The sequence below is a fragment of the Scomber japonicus genome, chromosome 3 (assembly GCF_027409825.1).
Source record: "Scomber japonicus isolate fScoJap1 chromosome 3, fScoJap1.pri, whole genome shotgun sequence".
Lineage (NCBI taxonomy): Eukaryota > Metazoa > Chordata > Actinopteri > Scombriformes > Scombridae > Scomber > Scomber japonicus.
The window spans coordinates 12,208,043-12,231,650 of NC_070580.1; the positions used below are offsets into that span (position 1 = coordinate 12,208,043).

The 23,608-nt window shown below is 39.4% G+C and overlaps 2 protein-coding genes across 2 annotated transcripts in view; one reads left to right on the forward strand and one right to left on the reverse strand.

Moving 5' to 3' along the window:
• The first annotated feature begins 464 nt into the window (after positions 1-464).
• LOC128356070 (caM kinase-like vesicle-associated protein) lies at positions 465-7,794 on the forward strand. Its single transcript, XM_053316503.1, has 10 exons — positions 465-559; positions 684-815; positions 2,683-2,757; positions 3,531-3,669; positions 4,499-4,619; positions 4,754-4,829; positions 5,414-5,550; positions 5,740-5,818; positions 7,118-7,205; positions 7,408-7,794. Exons 1-10 carry the CDS (start codon positions 465-467, stop codon positions 7,792-7,794), a joined length of 1,329 nt encoding a protein of 442 aa, XP_053172478.1.
• A 7,653-nt stretch (positions 7,795-15,447) lies between these two features.
• The window catches only part of sema3fb (sema domain, immunoglobulin domain (Ig), short basic domain, secreted, (semaphorin) 3Fb), a 59,672-nt gene continuing 51,511 nt past the window's right edge, over positions 15,448-23,608 (reverse strand). The window contains exons 12-19 of the mRNA XM_053316500.1: positions 23,461-23,605; positions 23,092-23,314; positions 21,852-21,940; positions 21,646-21,687; positions 20,888-21,047; positions 20,411-20,491; positions 19,974-20,107; positions 15,448-18,274 (exon numbers count right to left, since the gene is read on the reverse strand). Of these exons, the coding sequence (XP_053172475.1) occupies positions 17,825-18,274; positions 19,974-20,107; positions 20,411-20,491; positions 20,888-21,047; positions 21,646-21,687; positions 21,852-21,940; positions 23,092-23,314; positions 23,461-23,605 (1,324 nt within the window). The 3' untranslated portion in view covers positions 15,448-17,824. The remainder of the gene's footprint in view (positions 18,275-19,973; positions 20,108-20,410; positions 20,492-20,887; positions 21,048-21,645; positions 21,688-21,851; positions 21,941-23,091; positions 23,315-23,460; positions 23,606-23,608) is intronic.

Here is a 23,608-nt window from a genome sequence, read left to right on the forward strand (position 1 = left end):
TTGCTGCGGTGGCCTCATTGGGCTCTCAGATCATATAAGGGCCTGTTCTTTCTTCACCCTGATCCACATTCAGTCCAGACTTATTCTCCAGTGCTATTTCCCGAGCTAATCCTAACATCCTTCTATGACCCTTTATTAATGCAGGATCATGAAAGGCTCGGTTACATTAAGTTAAACGAAACAATCCACTGCATTGATACTGCCTGGTGGGATCTTAGCTCTCATATATCCGAAAGGCTTTCTCAGCATTACTGAAGTAATTCTTTATGACTAAGAGGGGGCTATTCTTGCCAAGTCATCATCTACTGTAATATAATGGCAGAGTGTGGGTACAACTTTAAGAGAAATCATCAGCTATAGGTGGGACGCCATTACATAACACCCTGAGAGATTAATGGAAAATGTTATCTCTGTCATCCCATTCTCTCCCCGTCTCTCCTTCTTACCACAGGTCAGGAGTGGCCATGCCATTTGGCTGTTTAACAATCGGGGAAAAGAAGGATTACAACAATCCTTCGGATGTGACAGACAAATATGACCTGGGTCAAATTGTTAAATCGTAAGTATTTCAACAGCTGCTGGAAGAGCCAAACTTTTAAACCAGACTTTATAACTTTTCTCGAGAGTCAAATGTAATCTGTGAGAAGTTGCCATGTGCTTGACTCTGAAATGTTTCATTTCAGGGAGGAGTTCTGTGAGATATTCAGGGCCAAGGACAAAACTACAATGAAAATGTACACATGTAAAAAGTTCCTGAAAAAGGATGGAAGGAAAGTCCGCAAGGCCGCGAAAAATGAGATCCTCATCTTAAAGATGTGAGTTGCTTCTTTTTTTCATTGTGGTTTATGGTTTATGCTCTCTGGAGTCTGAATTTCTGCGTTTAATGCTGCATGATTAGTTTTGTGTCGAGTCTTTAGTTTGTTTCTGTTTTCCTTATTTCATCTTCTTTAATGCTGATTTCACAGATGACATCAATTTGCGAAAAGGAAAACAAAAGAGAACAAATCTCAGCGCTCTCTTTAAAAACAGAAAGTCAAGCAGAACTCATTTTGCTGAGTGATCACACGCAGCCTTGTTTATCTGAGACATTTTTTCTCAGCTCCTTCTTCTTCTAACTTTCCATTAAAGCCCACATTAGCATAACCTGGGCCTTATCAAACTATTTGTTGCTGACAGCAGGCGAAGCACTGGAGCTAGATGAAGATGAGGGTGTGATTTCTTTCTAAGAGGTCTTTGGACTCATATTCTTGTGAAAATTACACTTTACACACCTCAATAACGGGGATGATGATGATGCTCCCGTTTTTCATGGTCTAATCATCAGAGGGGGCTTAATGAATAATGAAACAGTTTATAGTGGCACTGTCAAAAGCTGTGAATATTGCTGGCAAAACATCAAATGCAATCTCAAAATATAAAATGCTTTAATATAAGCATTAAGGAGAGACTCTCACTCAAGTATGAATCAGTTCTTTTATATTGTTAATACTTGACGTAAGAATCCTGCGTTTGTCACTTGTACAGGTTTTGACACTACTGCTAATACCACTGATTTAAAGTCCCCCTCCAAACAAAAATATATTTTTTGTTATATATTTTGTGTACATGTGCAGATTTTAACACTAAAAAACTGAAGTTGGAAAGTTTCTCTGCACTCACCTTAAATCTGACTTCAAGACGTTTACGCACAAGGCTGATTTTATGACATTATAATTAGCTTTGATGTTTTCAGTATGTACCTTACATAACCTGGAACATCCATTGCACATATACAGATTTATTATACAGTTGTGACTTTGAAAAAATTAATGCATTCCATCCCCGTTGCAGAGAACAATCATTTATCAGTTACAGAGAGACTATACCTTGTAAAATATATACACTTTTTGATGCTTTATTTTAAGTTTGAGTTGTAAATGTCAAATGTATGCATATGTTCTCAGAGATCCCCACATTACAACAGAAATGGTCCAAAGGACAGGCTTACCATTTTTTCTAAAAACTCCACACTACCTGTGTTGTTATTGGTAACGAACACATGACAATGATGCACTAAGGTCCCAACGATCACTTGTCCACTCACTAATTAACTGATTGAATGAATAAAAACACCATTTCAGACACAGCTTCACACTTTTTTTGACCCTGTTCTACATTCACTACAAAAAAGTAAGAATCATCGTGAAGGAAACAGGATTATTTTGTCATTTTTCTGTGGAAGCTCAACACCCGGCAGCTTACTTTCATTATTCATTTTGCAAATATATAGCTTTACAGACCAAATTCACCATGAAATTTGCCAGCTGGTGCTGTGGTTGTCAAAGGCACAGTCAGCTGTTCAGCACCATCCTGCTGCATGGTTGTCTTTATGCCCAAATGGATGCATTAGATTACATAAATCTGCTTATCTATGGACGGCCAGTTAAGTATCCAGAACTTGTGTTGAGAAGTAAACTTAATTGATTATGTTGTGGGGTTGCATGTTGCTTTCTTCATGGCTGCTTTTTATCTTGGCTTCTATGACTACTGTAGTGTGTTATTCATGAGCATTAACCCTTTGCAATATTCCTCCAACTGAATGAATGATGCAAACGTCACCTCCTATAAAAGTCCTGACATCATTCTCTCTCTCTCTCTCTCTGTGTCTCGCTCTGTTTTGTGCTTTATGACACATCTCCTCAGGGTGAAGCATCCCAACATTCTCCAACTGGTGGATGTCTTCGAGACCAAAAAGGAGTACTTCCTCTTCCTTGAACTGTGAGTTCAGATGTCTGATGAGTCGGGGTGGTAAAGGCTTTCTGCTTGTCTTTGCGGTCGCTCGGGCAAGCTGAACTCCATGTGTTGATTATACACTCGTGGGGAATGAGCTGTTGTAGCCTGAGGCCCTGCAGATATGAGAAAAGCTCTGAACTCCACTCATTTGGTATTCAGATATGATTGCTTGCTAGCTGCTCCATTCTCATTGGCGTGTGTTCTTGGGGAATTTGATGCATTTCCACAGATATGCTAAATGTATGATACTCATCCTTTGAGGACACTTGATTTGTTGGTTTAGGAATTCCGGTTTCAAAGGAAATGATCAAAGACCACAGACACATCCATAGGGAACATATTAAAACCATTTCCCTTTTAAACAGGTGAGACATTTATTATTCTCAGAAGGATATAATTAACATTTTAACATACAACATATATAGTGTAAAAGGGCAATTAAAGGTTTCTACGTTAGCAGTTTTTTTTGTTTTGCCTTTCCCTGAATATTTGACAGTCGAATGCAGGAAGAGGGAGATGGAGGGATAACAGAAAGGTTCACAGATTTAGACTGATATTGCATTTATATGGCTCATCCTATGGCACTGGTTCACCTGGCTGCCACATTTCTCTGTTAGACATCCTAACCAGCAAAGACATCAGACAAAGACAAACAAATTTCCTATTAAAAAAACCTGGAAAAGACATCTCTAACACCACATTCTTAACTACCAACATTAAACATGCAACATATGATGGACCTTTCTGTTCTTCCACAGTGCAACAGGCAGAGAGGTGTTTGACTGGATCCTGGACCAAGGCTACTACTCAGAGCGAGATACCAGCAATGTGGTGCGCCAGGTGTTGGAGGCCGTCGCCTACCTGCACTCCCTGCATATTGTTCACAGAAACCTTAAGGTAACACGTTAGTGCAGGACTTTCAAACACACTATAGATCTGTGTTGTCATATCTATCATTTTATTATGCAAAAAACAATCCATAATGTTTTCTCAATGAGCAACTTCGCTGATGTGAGATAATGTAAGAGGTCTAATTTGAATAAAGCATCTGAAACTAGCATAAAAATGCCTAATTTACATTGCACATGTTTCTGTGCAGAACCATCACATTAACTAGCACTCTGGGAAAAATGTGCTCTCCATATGCTTACTGACATTTTAGTCAAATTTCAAGTGGCGTCCAACTCATTTAATTCCAAGAGAGGGTTTACTCATTTGTGATGTACAAAATAACGTGCAAATTTCAGTTAAAATGCCACTTATCTTTTAATATTCATTACACTATGCCAGGCACACGCTGTCTGAGTGTGTCTGACCCTCTTTCTGTTACACAACAGTTGGCTGCTTTCTTTGTTCTATCTTTAAATTAATGTGTAACCATTATTTATATAAAAAACCTGGATCAGCTTCTCTGTCTCAGTACCTCTCGAGTCTCCCTGTAAGATTGCCAGCTTTTAAAATGCATTTCTTCAAACTAAGTTGAGTCATGTAGCTTTATTCCAATAATAATAAAATGGCTGATTTAAACTGAATGTTTCACATTTGATTCATTTTAACCTGCACTGGATAATTAAAGTTTTAGCTGTTTGGGGTCAGCTCATTATTTCTGCCTTTCACTGAAATTCAAACTCTGAAACTTTCACTTGAATATTAATGACCACAATGAAAGACCTTAAACATGAATATTACATTAACTGTTGTCATTGTAATATGTCATTTTCCACAGTTGGAGAACTTGGTTTACTACAACCGGCTGAAGCACTCTAAAATAGTCATCAGTGACTTCCATCTTGCCAAGCTGGAGAATGGACTAATCAAAGACCCCTGTGGGACACCAGAGTATCTGGGTGAGAATTTTAAATTGGCAAAATGCAAAAAATGGCAAATAAGACATTGTCATAGAAACAGTTCAGTGGAGAATGTGATGTGTGTAGTTGCCTGCTTACAGAGATTGTTATCAAGTTTCTGTGCTCCTCTGCAGCTCCAGAGGTGGTTGGCAGACAGCGCTATGGCGGGCCTGTGGACTGCTGGGCTACAGGTGTCATCATGTATATACTGTAAGTTGTGACATAAAACATGCTGATAGAAGGGTATTTATTTTACCATAAGACAGGAGTTTGCTCATATACTTTCATGCATTAGTCAAATATATCAGCTTTATTATATTATATTATTTGGCAAAATGAGGGTGTATTACCTTGCTGTTGTGATGTAGAAGTGTATTTCAGGGTACATTGTAACACTGTACAACAGTGCACTTGGATGGATGTGATCAGAAGTGACACAGGCTTTAAACTATCAACCAGCGAGGCAGCAAAACACTGCTTTTCAGTCTGAGGTTAAGTTAAATTACTTAAATTAATAATTTGGGGGAAAACACTTGCTTGTTTTCTTATATGTGAAATATAAAGCTAGAACTGGAAGATCACCCAAACTCAGCTCACAGCAACTAGCTGAGAACCCAGACAAGGACAACAAGGAAGTGGGAAGCTTTTAACTGGTGCCTTTTTTTCTTCAAAAGGACTTCAGTGTCTTTCATCAGGCCCCAGCACCTGTTTGACCAGCATCTAGCCTTGAATTAGAGAATATTTATTTATTAAATTTTTTTAACTTGTGATATTCTCTGTTTTTTCTACTTCAGGCTGTCAGGCAACCCCCCTTTCTACGATGAAACTGATGAGGAGGATTATGAAAACCATGACAAGAACCTGTTCCGAAAGATCCTGGCAGGCGATTATGAGTTTGACTCTCCGTACTGGGATGAGATCTCTGATTCAGGTACTTTTAGGATAAAATTAATGCTGTGAGGGAACACAATGACAGCTTGCAGGGTAAACATTTCAAATTCAAGAGAGTTTCTCTTTTCTTACCTCTGGAGTGATCAAACACATCATATTTATGTTCCCATCTATCAGGAGAATAAACCTTTTTTTTTAAAGTTTCGTCTGTGTGACTTTTCTCTGACAGCTAAGAGTCTGGTTGCACGTCTGATGGAGGTGGAACAAGACCAGAGACTGACAGCCCAGGAGGCTATAAACCATGAATGGTAGGCATCAGAGCTTTGATATATTTGTAGACCACTTAAATCACAGCAGTATTATCAGAATATATTAACATGATCAGAGAGACTGAATTATAGAGAAGACCTTCTTCCTTGTTTAACATGCTCCTTAAAATTTTGTTGAGAAACATCATCAATCACATCAATCATTGTTCTTAATGGGTGCTGCTTAGACTGTAAGATACCCTAGCCACAATGCTGATGCTTTACTTAACATTAAATTGACAACCAAAGCTACTAGCCACATTGCCTAAAATGAATTCAGCACAGTTTTTAGCCACACCAGCAACTTTGGATGACAATGTCTGAAATATCCAAATGGACTGCCACAACACTCAGTGCAGATATTCATTGTTCCCAGACAATGTATCCCAGTGACTTTAGTGACCCTGACTTTTCCTGGCAGATCTTCTCGTTCCAACTGAAACTGTTCAAACTGTCTCCACATCTATTGGATGGAGTTTGGTACAGACATTCATGTTCCTCACAGAGTAATCCCTTGAATTTTCATTTTGTACCATCTCATCAGGTCAAAATTTCACTTCATCCAGCACCTGCTGAATTATTCACATTCTCATCAATTTCAGCTGTACATTTAGTCTTAATTAAAGTTGGTAACTAATATAAAAAAACATGATATTCAACATTAATTTGGCAAGCATTCTTGTACAAAGCGATATGCAATCTGAAACACAAGCCAATTAACATTTTCATTTTGAGCATGTTTTTTTTTTTTTCTTTTCTTGCAGCAAATACAGTCTCACAGTGCCTTTTTGTTTTCTTTATAAGTGGCATTGGTATGAGAACAATAATATACTTTGGAGTGCCCCAATGGTAATTAAAAAAAAGATTGAGTAGAGGAACACCCTTGTGCCCCATTTATCTACTATTTGTTCTTATTTAGATACTCCTCATGTACATTATCTCTTACATGGTGTGGCAGTTCTTCAGTTGCAGTTGTTTTATTATGTGTGTGTATTTTTGTGTTGAAAGGACTTGTTTTTACCTGTTTTGCCCTGCTTATGTGTATTAGACAGTGGCACTTCCAGCAAATTTCAATTTTTGCATCTAGTGTACTAATTTTCACAGTGGCAAAAACAAGGAAAAAATGCACAAGCTGAGAAATAATCAGAGTAATCTTTAAAGGTTGTACAGTACTTGCAAAGTCCTTTTTTCCAGTCAAATTGAGTAATACTGTGTGCAGCAGCCAGTGGCATCCAAAGATAGAGGGAAGCATAAAGCTCTGTTGTGATGTTGTGTTTTTTACTCCATTTTGGACAACAGGATCTCTGGCGGTGCAGCTTCAGATAAGAACATCAAGGAAAATGTGTGTGCACAAATAGAGAAGAACTTTGCCAGAGCCAAATGGAAGGTAAGCCCCTTTGTTCTCTCTCTCAGGAAGCTCTTCATCACAAAGTTTGACAGTAGTTGTATGGTTCATGAACAAGGAGCTATAGTAATGCAGGCTTGTATAACTGTGAGTTGAGGTAGTCCAATGAGACTTTATGTTCTCTAAGCAAGTTTTCAGATAATGGAACCTATTTAAGATCGGCTTATTCTGCATCCTTCCACAGAAAGCTGTGCGGGTCACCACCATCATGAAGAGACTTAGAGCACCTGAGCAGAGTAATTCAAGGGCAACCAGCCCTGAAGCCGGTGCCCCAGCAGACCCTGCAGCTCCTCAGGCTGCTGCTGACCCCTCTGCTGCTGCATCTGAGGGAGCACCCAAGAGTGCACCTGAAGGAGCACCTGAGGGAGCACCTGCTACAGTCACAGAGCTCCCTGCAGGAGCGGAGATAAGCCAACCAGCGCCGGAGGACGGAGGCGAGGTGGTAGCCTCAGCCGCAGAGCCACAACAGCCAAGCCCGGCACCAGTAGAGGCTGAGCCCACATCACGTTGTAATGGAGATGCCTTGGCTGCTCTCCATGCAGGTGCTGAGGCTGGGGATGAGCAGGGTTAGACTACCCCTACCCTCACTGCTGTGACATCTGCAGTCCCTACCAACCCCCGCACACTGTACATTAGCTGCTAGCATGGTGACACTGACTCTGCTTCTCTCTCACTTGCAGCATTAGTTTCATCTCATGGAGGCTGTGTGCTAACCTTTCCTGAGTGCCGCATTGCATTGGCTTTCTTTTTACACGTATTGTACCTTTTTTCACTGACCCTTTGGTCAGATTATAAACCACATCCATGTCGTCACACTTGAGTTTTAGAGGCCAAACAGATATCCTGTCAAGCTGTGGCTTACAGCTAAAGTCTTCTTTCTGATTCGTCTCTCAGTGGTACATAGGAAGACATAATTGTGCTGAAAACAGCTTTGATTCCTTTTCAATGAGCCAACTACTTGTCTCTGAAATTTGGACCATGTACTGTAATATTTGGTAAGTACTGGTCCTCCTTAAGTTGGAGAAGACATATGTTCCTGTTACAAGGGGAACTATAGCTACCTTTGCTATCTGTTATTGTCTATACTAACCAGTAATTGTAAGTTAAACAACACTGAGATTGCTGACTGGGAGTTTTTATGCCCAGTACTGTATTTTGAACTAGGCAGCTTCACACATAAGCACACACAAACACTATGTTCCTTTGCTAACTTCCTGCTCAGGAAAGAACCTCATAGCTGTAAGTGTAAAGATTCTGTATATAGAGACCTTTGTAGAAGTAGCCAAAACAGCATGCATTCTCACTTTTTGCTGTTAATTTCACATTTCACAGCCACTTGGTGAATAAAGATGTGCTCCTGCCAACCCTGTCTTTTTGTAGGCCACAACACTCTCGCCTCTTGCCACAAGCCATGCCGAGGCTAATGTTCCTTTCAAAAAGCATACTTTACATTATTACTACTGTTCATTTTGTGCCCCTCCTGTAAGTTATGTGAAAAAAACAAAGAAAAGATAGTCTTCATTTCATAGCAGTTCTATGCATCCAAATTAATTTGTAGCTTTTCTTTTTTAGAAGACGTCATGACATCTTTATCCTTCATGTGACAGAAATCGTTTTTTTTGCTAGATCTCAGTCTACCTGTATCTAGTCTGATTTGATTCTGTACGCTGCGTTAGCATATTGACTCTAATGCCACATATGTCTTAATATTTGGTTGTAACTGTAAAAGAAAATGTGCATTAATTCTGACCACATACGGCTTTCAAGGGAAGACGTGCATCATTTTGACTTAGTGGTAACTAGGGCCATCTTCACCAACTCAACTTTGTTGACCTGTATTGTACTGGGGAAAAAAAGTATGAAGCACATGACATTTCTGAACTACTTTATTTATTTATTATTTATATATTTTTTTATTTTCATATTTACTTGTTTTTCAACTGTTTCAGTTATTTGTTAATTCCAGCTCATACTTGATGAACAGTAATAACAATCTATCATTTCTTGTCACTGGTCCCCTCAAGCATTAATAATGAACTACAGAAGAAGGTCTCTGTAATCACTCTAGAGGAAATTGAGCAATATTTGACTGGCTGCAGAAACTGTGATTCTTCGTGTCCTTTCAATACAGTCTATGTATCTGTAAGTAGAAGTCTATAGTCCTTGCCAGCTGTCAGGTCCATCAGGGCCACTTAACTAACACATGGCTGCTGTCAGATAAGTGTGTTTCTGTGTGTGTGCGAGGAGCCTGATTTCCTGTGCTAACATACACTACAGGTTTCTATTCCCTGGTCACATAATGACAGCACCCATATTGTCAGTATAATTATTAGGTGACTTGTCTGACTTTACCCAACCTTGTTGTCAAGAGAATTTCCTGCGCACATTATATGGAAATGTGTTTCAGATAAAAAAGGGGCAACTGCTCTGGAGAAAATTTATCATATTTATTATCTGTAGAATCTGAAGTTTGACTTTGTTGTTGCAGAGTCTTTTATTTATACATGGATTTCCTTTTAATTTGTGTTCATGTAGATTGGTAGACACACCAGTCATCCAGATTATACCACTATATTATTTCTTACATTGTCTAAGATAAATATTTAGATTTTACCAAGATGCTTAATAAGATGAATATCAGAGATTTTTTATGTGAATAGATAATTTCATGTAGTCCGTTCTCTTTGTTTAGATGGCAAATAAAAACTGTTTAAATACTGTTACACAGTTTAAAGCAATGCTTTTTTCCAATACATTTCTCACTGTATTTAGTATTCCAGGTCTGTTCATTTTGCCATGCACTTACAGGTGTATTTGTAGATGTGATATTTGCCAGGACCAGTGGTCACCTGTAGGTCCTGTCTTGCATTTGTGAGCTCTGTACCGTACTCCTTGACTGAGTTGATGATTTTGATGGTAATAAAATTTAATTAATCTGTTTACTCATCTGTGATCCTCTCATTTTTCTTCTAATTGGACAGTCAGTGGACAACAGGTGGATAACATCTTTCAAGGCAACGATGGCTATATTGGAGATTTGCAAGATTATTTAGAGAAAATGTGGCAATCAGCCTGCGTCATACGTTCCCCCTAATCTCGAGGACAGCATCTGTGTTACACACTCTCAATTAGCACAAGCTTAGCACCCATCCTGGTGGGGTGTGAACTTGTGTTCGAAAAATCCCAGCAGTGCCATTTGGTGACACGTTCCAGGATACTGCATCGCCTTTGATTATAATAATGCAGAGAACACTCTTTCTAGGGTCCTCTAGGGTTTAAATAGGCTTCCTCTTGGGAGCCTCTTTGTTTTTCATGCCCACTGTACAATCATATGCAGCCATCCATACAGTCAATGGGGCTCAGGGGTATGCTAACTCTGTCTCTGTGTCATTGGATGACTTCATTAGGAGTGGTGGGGTGAGAGAAGTGTCAGTTTCCTGTTTCTCCAAACCATCAATGCTGAAAAGACGATTGATCACAGCCTGTCCTTGCTGAGAGGAAAAGAGATTTTCACAAGGACTAACAAAATAAAACTTAGATACTAACTCAGCTAAAATAGCAGCTGAAATAGTTACTCTATATATTGGATTGAGTTATGTAGTACCATCAATACATTAATACTTAAGCAAGTGCAAACAAGAACATATCTACTTACACAAACAACTGGGCCCCCCACAGTTCAGCTTATAATAAGCACTTTGATTCACCACTATTGATTTTTTCATCATAAAGGTAACTGATGATAATACTTTAGGTAAAGAATTGTGATAGTGATGCATAGATGTGGTAAGTAGCATTGATTCTTAGCAATGCAGGGGTTAAAAAGTAATCAATCGCAACAACTCTGCCCCATTTAACGGCATACCACTGAGGTCTAACAATACAAATCTATATTGTTGCTGTTAATTACGACAGCATCACCAGTACAAAAAGTTTCAAAAGCCCATAATCATCAATATCATAAGCAACCTGCAGTACAAAGGTTTTGTATTGGGAGACTGTTTTGTGTTTTCTTAGTCTTAGAAGACTAATATTGTTAGATAATATAGAGGAAACAATATGACTTGGGATTTCAGAAACTAGATTTTACTCAGATTCATTTGTGGTAATGAAATTGTGCTAATGTGCTCTATGAAAGCAAAAACATTAAAAAATAAATAAAACAAAACATTATAGCTTGCAGCACAGCTCAACAAACATGACAGCCATATATTAATAAAACATCATAGTACCATCTTTTCAGATTTCATACTTTCATGCTTGTATATTTTGTTCTTTTTAAAATTGAGGTTTTGTGATGATTTATTTACAATAGACAGCACTGGTAATTCTACAGTAAAACAGTATTACAATACACTTTTGCATCCTGCCATCTGCTGGTTAACAACATGCAATGCAGCTGTAAGAAGACTATTGTTGTGACTGCATAGAACCAGCAGGGAGCAGTATTGCTGCCTTTGTTTCTCTTCTTTAAAAGGTACCATTGGCCACAATGGTAATTCCACATTTTATATTGCCTGGGAGCTCATCAAGAAAACATCCAATCACATTCTTAGCTTGATCTCTTTAACCTAGTTTGTGAGCAAAACCAGGCTGAGGCATTAACTTGATGTTAGCTCATCATCTCTTTAACTAACTTTAGTTTTTAACACTGGCAAAGGCTGTAGGTCTTCAGAAGGATGTCTATGAACAAAGAACCAGTTTCATGGCATGCCAAACTTTTGTCTGTCACTATCCAACTTCCGAGTCCTTCTGCTTCAACAATGCAGTAAGTGTCCGACTGCTCTCACTGTGAGACACAAAGCAGATACCCACTGAATGCCATGACTGCCTCTGAGCCACCGAACACCAGATCAGACTCAGCGATAAGGCGGAGCGGGATACCACATGAGAAATTGAATGATGTTAGTGATGCCGTTTCTTGGCATCATGTCATGCGATATATGCCACCGTGAAGATAATGCCCCTCAGTAATATGTGTCTGTTGTGTCGTGAAGAATGGTGCATAAAAATGTCTGATCAGATTCTGATGGGTCAGTCTTTGTTGTGGGTAGTTTTGAATTTCCAAAAAAGGTGGTTCACCATCTTGGTTTCAAGCCAGTTTCTGATTCAGACTTGATGCAATTTGATCCTACATCTGCTTTGATGGATGATGACACAGATTTCATTATAGCAGCCACTGTGAGGGAGTCTGACCCTGAATGTTGGTGCCCTCTATTCACACAACTGTCAGACTCTCTCCGTCTGCACCGTTGTTCATTTGTAGGGATCAGATAAGTGGAGGGAACAGTGCTCTGTCTATGAGGAGGAATGAAAAGTTCTCTGAATGTCATTTGATGCCTGGAATGCTCTGTGATGGTTTTCCAAACCATTCTGACCTGTCTGTGCCTTGACCTCAAACAAACCCATGTTTGGGTGAAAAGGTCCAGACGTGTTCTCATCTCGATGTTTTAAAGAAGTGTCATCGATGCAAGACTGTACAGACGACATTCTATTTGTACAAAGAACTTTTGACATTTGTGGCACATTGTGACATATGAACATGTTAAAAGCAGTGTATATTCCAATCCCCAAACCACTGTTCACTGTGCACCAATCTGTGAGTTTGCAGTCAAGTACAAAGGAAGACACATCCAACAAAGGAATAAATGTCATCTGCATTCTGCTCTGTTTTTATTCATAATTCATGTAGTTGAAAACAAGAATGCAACATGCTTTGCATCACTGCTTCTTCGGCTTTTCTTATTATGTTTTTAACTTGCATGAATTATGAACCATCTGTGTTGATTTGAGTATTTAGTAAACATGTATTCTTTATTAATTATTTACATCACAGAATGTTATTGCAGGGCCACATAATCTTGCTTGATCTTTCCATGTGTGGCAATTTAGTGGCAATAAATCATTAGCCTACATTCATTTTGAAGAATTATCTCAATTACCTGCAAGGTTCATAGGACTGGTGGCTTTTATGAGCCAGCGTACTGGCATTGTTTACTGAGAGGATCTCAATTTCTGTCCGTTCAGAAAAAAATGGCTCAGTGAGAGGATAGAGAAGTTGGTTAGTAATGAGAAACAGGCTACCGGACACAACACTGAACTCCTCCTGTTCTTCCCAAATAGTTTTCTTCCTTCTTTTTCTTTTTCTCTTTCTTTTTCTTCTTCTTCTTTTTCTTTTTCTTTTTCTTTTTCTTTTTCTTTTTCTTTTTCTTTTTCTTCTTCTTCTTCTTCTTCTTCTTCTTCTTCTTCTTCTTCTTCTTCTTCTTCTTCTTCTTCTTCTTCTTCTTCTTCTTCTTCTTCTTCTCTGTCAAATTTCTCCTGACCTAAATAGTTATGGGATAATGTGAGTCACTGTTGGGCTGATCAGGGGTCAACTCTTCCATTAAGGCTTTATGATGTGCAAGAAATCCTGATGGGCTTGACTAAAGCACACTATTCTGACCTGACAACATCGTGTTGTCCCCTCAGGAGCTGGAGGAAGTCTTGCCTGCACATACAGTACTCTCATCATCCATTCAATCTGATAAATTATAGCCTTAAACTGCTGACCAGGGAATCTTGAAAGTGTTGAGATTCATGAAATATTACACCATAGATGACTGAAGAATAACAATAGTAGATCCATAATGGCTTCAATTTGGCAGACAATTACTTTATGATCCAAGACATGCAACATTTCTAAACTTTCTGGCTTCCATGTTCTCTGAAGGCCACAGCATGGTGGACTGCCTCCTTTGAAAGATCCAGCACTTGAAAGAAGAGATGGCAACTGCAGACCTCATGTCTGGGGACTCCAGATCTGTAAGGCCCAGTAGCTTTCCCATGAGGTGTGTTATTTCCTTCAGGGTTCCCAAAAGTGAGTGGCATCATTTTCTTCTTCTCTGTCACATAGCATAAAAGCAAATAGGTTTACTTTAACATCAGTTTTTCTGTTTGAATTAGATGTTAGTACTATTGTAACATATGTGTAAAAAATATGTTTCATGTAAAAAAACAACCATCCAGTCTGTTAGAAAACCATACACACAGTTGAGTGTTCTGCAGGGCCGATATAACTTTATTGTCTTTTATGAACATATTCATAACATTAGAGTTAACATTAAGAGTTAATGCTAGCCTTAGCTGTTGAAGATTAGCTTGTTGTATAAGGCCATATTGTGTTTGTAACTGAAGTTACAGTACTGTTCTCATCCTGAGGAGAAAAACTGGAAGAAAAAAAAAGCAAAATGTATTTTTAAAATTTGTATTTTATATATTGGCACAATACTCATTAAAATCAAACACTGACATTTACAGCAATAGAAAGGTTTATATTTTCAATTTATTTTAGAGGATATATTATATTACAGTCCATTTGAAATGGTCTTGTCCTGGCCTAACAGTTAGCTCGTCCAACAGGTTGACACTTTCTGCACTTTATCTAACATTAACAGGTTGTATTTATTTACGTAACTTAGGTAACAAAGTGGTGTTACTAACAACATTAACGATGGCTCCGTTCTATCCAATGACAGTGAGCCAGAAGGCACGAGACCAAGACTCTGAAACTGAATAAGACAATATGACATTCAGTCATTATTATAATCGTATCATTTTCACCTGTTATTTTCTTATTGTAAAATGTTTAAATGTCTACTGTGAAAAGGGTCTATCAGTGACTTTGGCTATTTCTGGTAGCCTATAAAGGAAATAAATAAACTGTTTTCAAAGTAATTTGTAATACATGTACTAATTAGGTTTGACAAAGAAACAACACATACATACATTATAATGCCCAATAAAACTGCTACATTTGCTTGTTGCACTACACTACATTACTGAGCATGGTGCAAAAGCAGAGGTTCTAATTTCAAGTGATTCTTAAAATGCAAAACGATGTGCCTGTGGTCAACGTGCTGAAAAATGAGTATTGATTAACAACCCAGGTCTCGATCCCATCAGTCTCCCACAGGTATACCCTGATTAGCCAGCACTATTGAACACTAAAATTCGTAGTTAATGAACCTTAAAGTACTGATAAAAGCTTATCTGAACATATGAACTGATGGGGATTAGGAACTCGCATAATCTATATCTATTAGGCCCAGAGTTAAAGCCACTGCAGAAACAGAGAGAAGGTATCCTCCAGTGTTTCACTAAAGGAGTTTTACCTTCCAGTATTTCCATTACAAACACAAATGTAATGTGTGTATTGTATACAAATGTGCGCTCATATCTCTTTAACAGGTACAACTTTATTCCAAGGATCCAGAGGGTTTCTGAGCAGAACATGGAAAACATCCAGTATCAAGCCAATCACAATGAAGGGGGGGAACATTCCATTCTTATAAAATATAGAGCTTTAATTTATTAGTCAGCAACAACAATGGAAAGGGAAGATAAGAGTAATTTACACAAGTCATTACAATAACATCACCTCTGTGCATTTAGTTTTTTTCTTTTTTCATAAAGTCTGATGATGCAAAAAATACAAAACAAACAAAAACACTCAAAAACTAAAGACACATTTTTTTTTAAAAATACCAACAAATTGTACAACCTTTCTTTGCATTTTTTGCTGTATTCGCCCTGGTCTCATTTGGAGGAGACAATCAGGGGCTATGATTGATTTTGGGAATGCAGAGAAATCCCAAATTGAGGAGCAGATACAGCTACCCCTGTATGAATTATGGATGCATCTTCGCACTTAAGACAAAGAGCCTGAATACAAGCTAGAAAAGGTGTGTTAAATGCCCACTGTGTCAGAATGTAACACATTTTCACCTTGTTCCACATCTTTCCTTTGTCATATAACTTCCTGGAGAACTGGTATTATTGTTTTAAAAGTACTGTGTACTGGAGAATGAGCATGAAATTCTAATCAATAGAACCATCATCAATTTTTGTATCCCATCCTCATGTTAAATAAAACTGGCTTTGTTTGTGTAACTAATATTCTACTATAGTTTAGACAACACTCTTCCGTATTACTTGCCACCTATACAAAGAGGCAAGGCAAGGGACTGACAAAGTCTATATTTATGTGCACAAAAAGATGCTCATGTTTTATACAGGGGTATGTTTGGAGCTAGGACATCTTTTTAAAGCCTTTGTTCTACCCATTTTAGCTGTACTGAGAATGTCTCTCAGACTGCACTGTACACTACTAGAGATGAAGAACAGAAAAAAACAAAACAACCACACAGTATCTTATCAGAATTACAGTACAAATACAGGTTCATGCACACAATGAAAGCCAGCTTCCCAATATTTTGGTTAGTGTCACAACATTGTTACAATGCTCTGTTGTGTATATATTTATTTACTTTTTTTTTTTTTTTTTACCACATATGAATGTCAGAGGAAGAAAGGACAAAAGATGTCTTGTGCTCAGAGCTAACACTGCCGGGCAACAATTTCCATCTTAAATTGGATTTGTTTTTCACAGAAGTCAACTATAGTATGCCCAAGTGTGCTTGTTTACATTTGGCCCCAGCCAATGTCCCTCGAAAGGAAAATAATAATGCCCTTTGTGCAAAACCTTGACCCATTATTGCACCGCACTCTCATTTCAAAGGATGTTTGCATTTGAAAAATAACCCAACTATTATATTTCCTATCATGTTTCATAAAAACTGATCTGATGCTTGCTCCTTTCATCTATGTTTCTTTTTTTTAAACTGGAGTTCATGGCCACTTGGGAGAGAAGCTGCAGGTTACTCAACATAGAGTGTGGAGGATGCATCATCTCTTCTTTTTTCATTCTTTAATTGAACAAATCTCCTCAATTATAATTTGTGTCTGGGATTAGCATATATGCTGCATTATTTTCAAATCAATCCTCCAATAAAGCAGGAAATAGAAGAAAAGCAAAAAAGGGCAAGAGACCAGTTTTCTATTAGAAGGCCAAATTACAACAGTGAGAATATTTGAACATCCTGTACAATATGTCTGGGTTCTCATGGAAAAAGTACTGTTTCCCCACAATAACTGGGACCATACAGTATGTCGATGGTCCCCTTGCAGTATAAAGTCTCTGTCCGCATGCAGCCGCGAGGAGTTTGCGCCACAGGCGTTCCTGGAGTGTCCAGAAATGAAAGAGTCCTGGCATTGAGTCAAAGCAAGCAAGAAACAACAGAGATCCCATCACCCCTTATCAACAACTCATTTCCCCGTTACAGAGAGCCTCTTGTAGCTCACTCATAACAGCTTACATGCCTGATAACACATTCCAAACAGTCGCCAAGGTCATATGATGTTGACAGATGAGTTTTGTAATGACAGTAACAGCAACAATAAAATTAACAACATCAATAATAACAATAATATTCGCCCCAAAGGTACCTATACACAAAGAGCATGTTTTTTTCTATAAGTACAAAGAAATCCACAGAATGATACTATATACAACCTACAATAAATACTGTGTATCATATATCTTACTGTTTGAGAGGATGTATGTGGGGTTGTGTTTGTAAGCCTTTTTTTCTCAGTTTGCTTTTTTTTTTTGTCGGTTTGTGGATTTTTTTTCACGTTGCTACTCTCAATGAGTCTCTCCCAGTTTTCACGGGGTGGGGTGGGGGGGGTGTTTTGAGGGTGCTTCAGAGACAAAGTCGAGCTCCTCATGTCTCTACATCCTCCTGCTCCTCTTTCTCCTCCCCCTTCCCATGATGCCGGCGATTGCGGGGCTTCTTCTGCTCCTTGAGCTCCTTCAGGTCTTTGGCCTTGAGGGCGCCCAGCAGCGGGTCTCCGAACTGCCAGTAGTCCTGGCAGTACTGATTGATCAGGCTCATCTCTGGTTGGCTGAGGATGGTCAGCAGGTCCTTGTACTGGCCTGCGCTGGGGGTCCACTGGGTGCTGCCGGAGTGGAGAGACGGCACCAGCCCTCCCCCACCCTCCACCAGCACGTTGTTGACGGCCCGGCTCGACAGCACCACCAACTGCAGCTTGACGAGCGTGTGTTTGAAATTCTTCTCCGTGGCCGTACACTGGTACATGCCAGAGTCAGAGGGCTGCAGAGACCGCAGGAGTAGACCTTGCTCTGTCTTTAAAATCCGACCATCAGAGCGCATCTGCAGAGAACAAACAGAGAAAAACAGCTCATGAAAAACTTGTGACAACCTATGCATTTGAGGTCTAACACAAAGCTACTATCTATATCACCATTCATAGTTATACTGGAAGTAAATGGGTCCTACACCAATAAGTAGTTCATATAGTAGTAGTAGAAAATCATACCGCTTCATTTTTTGTGTTCTTTTATTTAATTTCCTGTCATTTATACTCCTCATACATATATCCAGAAGTTTAGCTGCCCATAAAATATACAATATAACATTCATCATCCAATATATTAAACATGTACCAAAACTAATTAAATAATTGAGCATGATTTGCGCTTCAACCACACATTCAAAAAAAAAGGAAAACAGAGCAGAAGGTTTTAACTGTGAGAAAGGGCAAATCAAAATTGCAATGGGCCATATTGCAGCATTTTTCTTTTAGACTTTTGGTTTTGTACATAATTAAAGGAGACTCACATGAATTATAGTGTTTTTAAAAGTGCTGGATTTCAATATCAGATGAAGAGGTAAAAATAACAGTGCAAACTCAGTCAAACTTTATCCTGCACTTCACAACCAATCAGGAAACATCACTGAGTGAATTTAAAAACAAAAACAATCTACTGCTCTGTACTTTTGCACATAGCCTCTTTGTTCTTGCTGCCTTGGCTACAAAGTTACTTTCTTAAGAGAAAGTCTGAATCTCATCACTGCGATCCAAGAAGTTAAAAGGAGCCCCTCTTTCTCTGATTTCTAGTAGGATTTATGGACGTGTATCCTTGATGGACATTGAAGATCCAATGTATAAAGATTGTGTATGACTTTCCAGAGTGTGTATGATGCCTCTGAGTTTCAATTTGACTCAGAAGTAGCGTGATGTGAGTCAAATTGTGCCAATGAGGTGGCATATATATAGAGTGCAAGAACTTGGGTGCTGCTTGTAATTGTTCAAAATCTGAATAAAGTATTTGCTTGATCCCATCTTGGTCTGTATGGTAGATAAATATCCTTTATTTTAAAAAAAATGTAATTGTAATAACTGGTTTCACTCCATTATTCCATCTTTCTCTGTATATCCACACCCATGAATTTGATAAGGTGATGACAGCTTTTGCTCAGAATCAGATGTGTGAGGCAGCAGCAAAGTCGACTCTGCCTGCGGGAATAGAGACCATCCAACAGAATAGTCAATAAAAGGGAGGCAGCACACTACATAGCTTTACAATAAAACTTTAACTAGAGCCTCAGGGTTGTATATCACGGCAGAGGGCTTTTTCACAGCTCCCCCTTTATGTGTCCTTCGCTTGGGCCTGAGGACAGTCGGAGGTCTGTGTGAGAAATCAGGCATCATTCTATCAGAGCCTGAATCACTTAATCATGTTAACAGATAATCCGAAAGACTTACACTGGAGTCATTTTTTTAAATGTGTCATACTGCTTATAAATCTCCATCTCTCCATGACAACAAAGTAACAAAATGAAATAAAATACTGTGATGACAATGAAATAGTCCCCACCCACGTATAGACAGATGTCCAAGGCAAATACTTCATGTTCATCTGTGGAAATGCTCATCTTGTCAGGTTCAGGAAAGTTCAAGCTAAATCCATCACTTTAGGAAATTTATATTGTACTTTATAGTGGATAAATAGGCATTTGAGTTAACTACCCACAAATGCAACATGCTCATATAACTCTTGCGGCTCACCTCTTTCCTTCGGTCGCTGTTATCTCTCTGCAGATGCCATTTGATGACAGCATGTGGAGAGCGGGCCTGACACTCCAGGAAGGTACTGCTACCCTCCACCCCGTACTGCACCATCTCCAGAGTGTTCTTATTGGCTGGAGGGCAGAGAGAGAGAGGGGGATTACCATGGCAACCAAACACTCATTACCATGAGCTCCTTAGGTCCAAAATCTCAGTTGTGGCAAATCAAAGTCCTTTTAGCAACACGGCTTCCACAGATTAGCATAATGCTGCCAGAATACATTATTTCAGCCCACAACAATGAGCACCTTGAACTGTTTTGAGCTGTGACAATGAGACATATCATTACTTCCACCCTTCCGAGCTTATTAATAAACAAATAGAAGCAATAGAAGGCGAAAAGGGAACTCAGGGGGTTTGAGGAATATGTGTCTTACTGTTGGAGTTGAAGCCTCGACATTGGCGGATGGGGTTCCCGTACTTGACGTCCTGCCTCCGGCTACGTCTAAAGGGGTCAGACCAGTAGTGCCGAATAAGGAGAGAAAAAAATAATAAAGCAACTGCAAGCCATTCAAAGCCATTCAAAAACACATGAAGCCATTCATTTATCAAATTCTGCTAGATCTAAGCACAAAGCACAATCCCATTATGTTAATATGTCCCTGTAATATGTGATGTTCCATCATTCACTGGTTAAACTTTTAATATCACAAGTTTATAATTTATTAGCGTAGCGTTAGCCACAGTTTACTCAAAGATTGTGATGAATGTGTTGTCAAAAACAGATTAGGATGCCTTAAACAGTCATTTAGCCATCCAGGCAGCTTAATTCAAGCATCATTCACCACACCAAATGAGTCAGTCAGTTAGTTATCAAGTTAGCGTGACTCATGCTAACACCACTTTTGGTGCTCACCTCTTCTGCGAGGCAGAGTAGCGGGAGCAGGACTTGCCATCCCAGGCACAGTAAGGGTCTCTGGCCAGACAGCAGTCAGCGCAGGCTTCACCGTATACATCACACCGGTGAAGAGCCAACTGGGTAAGCCCAACCACAGACGACACATACAGCTGTTGCTGTTGAGGGAGAAGCGGACGGATAGTGGCGTTAGACGAAATATTGGACAGCACTTTGATTAGGCTATTATTTGGATGCAATATAGGAGAAAACAACCTGTGGGACAGCTGCACTGTGATGAGCCAAACACTCCATAAACCAAGAAGAATATAATGACATAAGTGTAAAATCTACTCCTAAGCAGTGTTGAAACAGCACAGCAGCAGGCTCTGGTTCATCTGGGGGAATATTGAGCTCATCTCTATCAGGTTGCTATCATTGTGCACCTTCAGATTTTATGATCAGCTGTTTAAAATTCATCAGTCTGGCAGGATGTGTGTAATACTAACTCCCTTTCTCTACAATGATGTCATGGCATGAGGAGCCCAAATATTTTAACCACTTTGAAAGACAAGACTAAACTTTAATGTGTTTTCCATATTTCTCTCTTCATTGTCTCCCACAGACTTAAATGCCTTGCTATGAATTATGAAGGGAAGCAACAGGGAAGCACAAGTATATACATGCGGCTTGTGACATTTCCAGATCATGTCTTTCATACATTGCTTTTCTTGTTAAGTGAAAGGTTAAGAAAATCAGCTGCACAGACATGCTTACCCTTTTGGATGAGATCTTCATTGTTGTAATTGGAGTAGGGACCTTGATAGAGAAAATAAGATATATTGAATGCAGTGCGTTATCTTTAAGGTAGATGAGATTGCAATATACAAAGGCGCTAGCAAATTGGAAAAAGAAGAGAAAGGAGAAGAAAATGATTATGACAGGGGCATGGTAGAGGAAAAGAGTAATGAAAAAAAGCTCACCTTGAACACCTCTACCTCCTCAAGGACCAACTCCTCAGTCTGCAGGTCGTCTCTGGGGAGAACAATGACTTTCTGAACTGTCCCCTTATCTGTGGACAAGCACAACACACACCTGTCAGCTACATACCTGCAACTTCATACCTTTACTCTGTCAACAGACCCTTGGGTTCCCATTTTATTCTCTCAGTAAACTCCAGTAAAGGATAATCCTCATATCAACAGGCTCCACTGTTCTCTTCACCTTTATCACGTGATTCTCTTGAGTTTAAGCTCCTCTCAGTCATGTGAAGCTCTGTTCCACTTAGTGTACTCGCTGCCACCACCGTGACAAACCTCTCCTGTCATCCTCAACTTCCTTCTTCCCTTAGACCTTTTCATTTGGATCCCATAAGACATTCCCTGGCATGTTTGATTTCTGTATAGAGTTAGGCATTCCTGTGAGAAGGATACCTGAGATTTATTATGACTTCTGTATTGAGTCTTGGTGTAGGGCTGAAAGACTGCCTCTGACAGCAGCTGAAAGGACACACATTCCTCCACAGCGGCCGCCATCGCACACAAACCCATTACTCTCCTCCCCGTAATGCACAGATGAACAAAGGAGCCAGTTAAGAGGCATCATATGCAACATGTGAGGGCTGCGCACTGTGTGGTGGCTGCTGTCATACTGGGGTCTCATTAAAGCTTTGAGGAAAAAGACAAATAGATAATCTGTCTTACACCAGTGGGCAAGATTAAGGTGATGGATATCCTAACTGTACCGCACCCCACCCTTCCTCTTCTTCTTACCCCCTTTTCTTTTCTCTCCCTCTCACTGTTGATCCACCCTTGCCCTCCAGGTACAAATCTCCTGTTGTTTACGTCGTGTGAATAGAGCGAGGTACAAACCCTTTGATTGGTTAAAGTTCCACTCAAGCACAAAAGGCAAGAATGCTTTTCTCTTAATGATAAATGATTACAGAGGAGACAATCCCTCCACTTACATGGGATTTATTTTCACAGGGGGGATTTTTTTCTTCATTATTCAACTTCCCACCGACACTGTCATTCAGCATTTTGACTCTGATCAAAAGGGTTCATGGGTTCAGACTGACTTCATGTTCATGCTATCACCACAGTCACTTAGAAATGATTAACAATGATACAAAAAATGGTTTTACAACTAGTCCAAAAACTTTAAGAATTGCCACACTCCTATTTCTATCACAAAAAATCCAGATAAATTGTGACAAACACTCACCAGTTCCTAAGAAGAGCACTTCATAGTTGCCGTCTGCAGCTGTCACCTGGTCCACCGTGATAGTGGTGAACTCATAGTCGACATTGGTACGAACCACCAGGGGGCGCTTGTGTACTGGGTACACGGCATTGTACATGGCAGGGTGATTCCTCATGAAGTTAATTACTTCATCTGGATAGTCTTTAGTGGACTTCATGTTGGGGGTGAACGTACCTCCAGGGCACTGAGACAGAAACACAAGCATAGGAGTTTTGGTGTCGAAGTTTATACATTAGATATTTCTATTTGAGGTTTAAGTCTGAGAAAAATCACTGTTATGTCAGCTTGCTGTGCAATTCATGCTCAGGGTCAGTGAGGGGTGAGACTCACTGTGCCAGGTCGAGGGTAAGGGATCTTCCCAGTGTAGGCCACCCACTGGTAATTGGGACCCTCCTTGTGGGCAAAGGGTCCATTGAAGACCATGCGGATGTCGGCCATGGAGTAGACACAAACTGCTGAGCCTTTGAAAACAGAACTA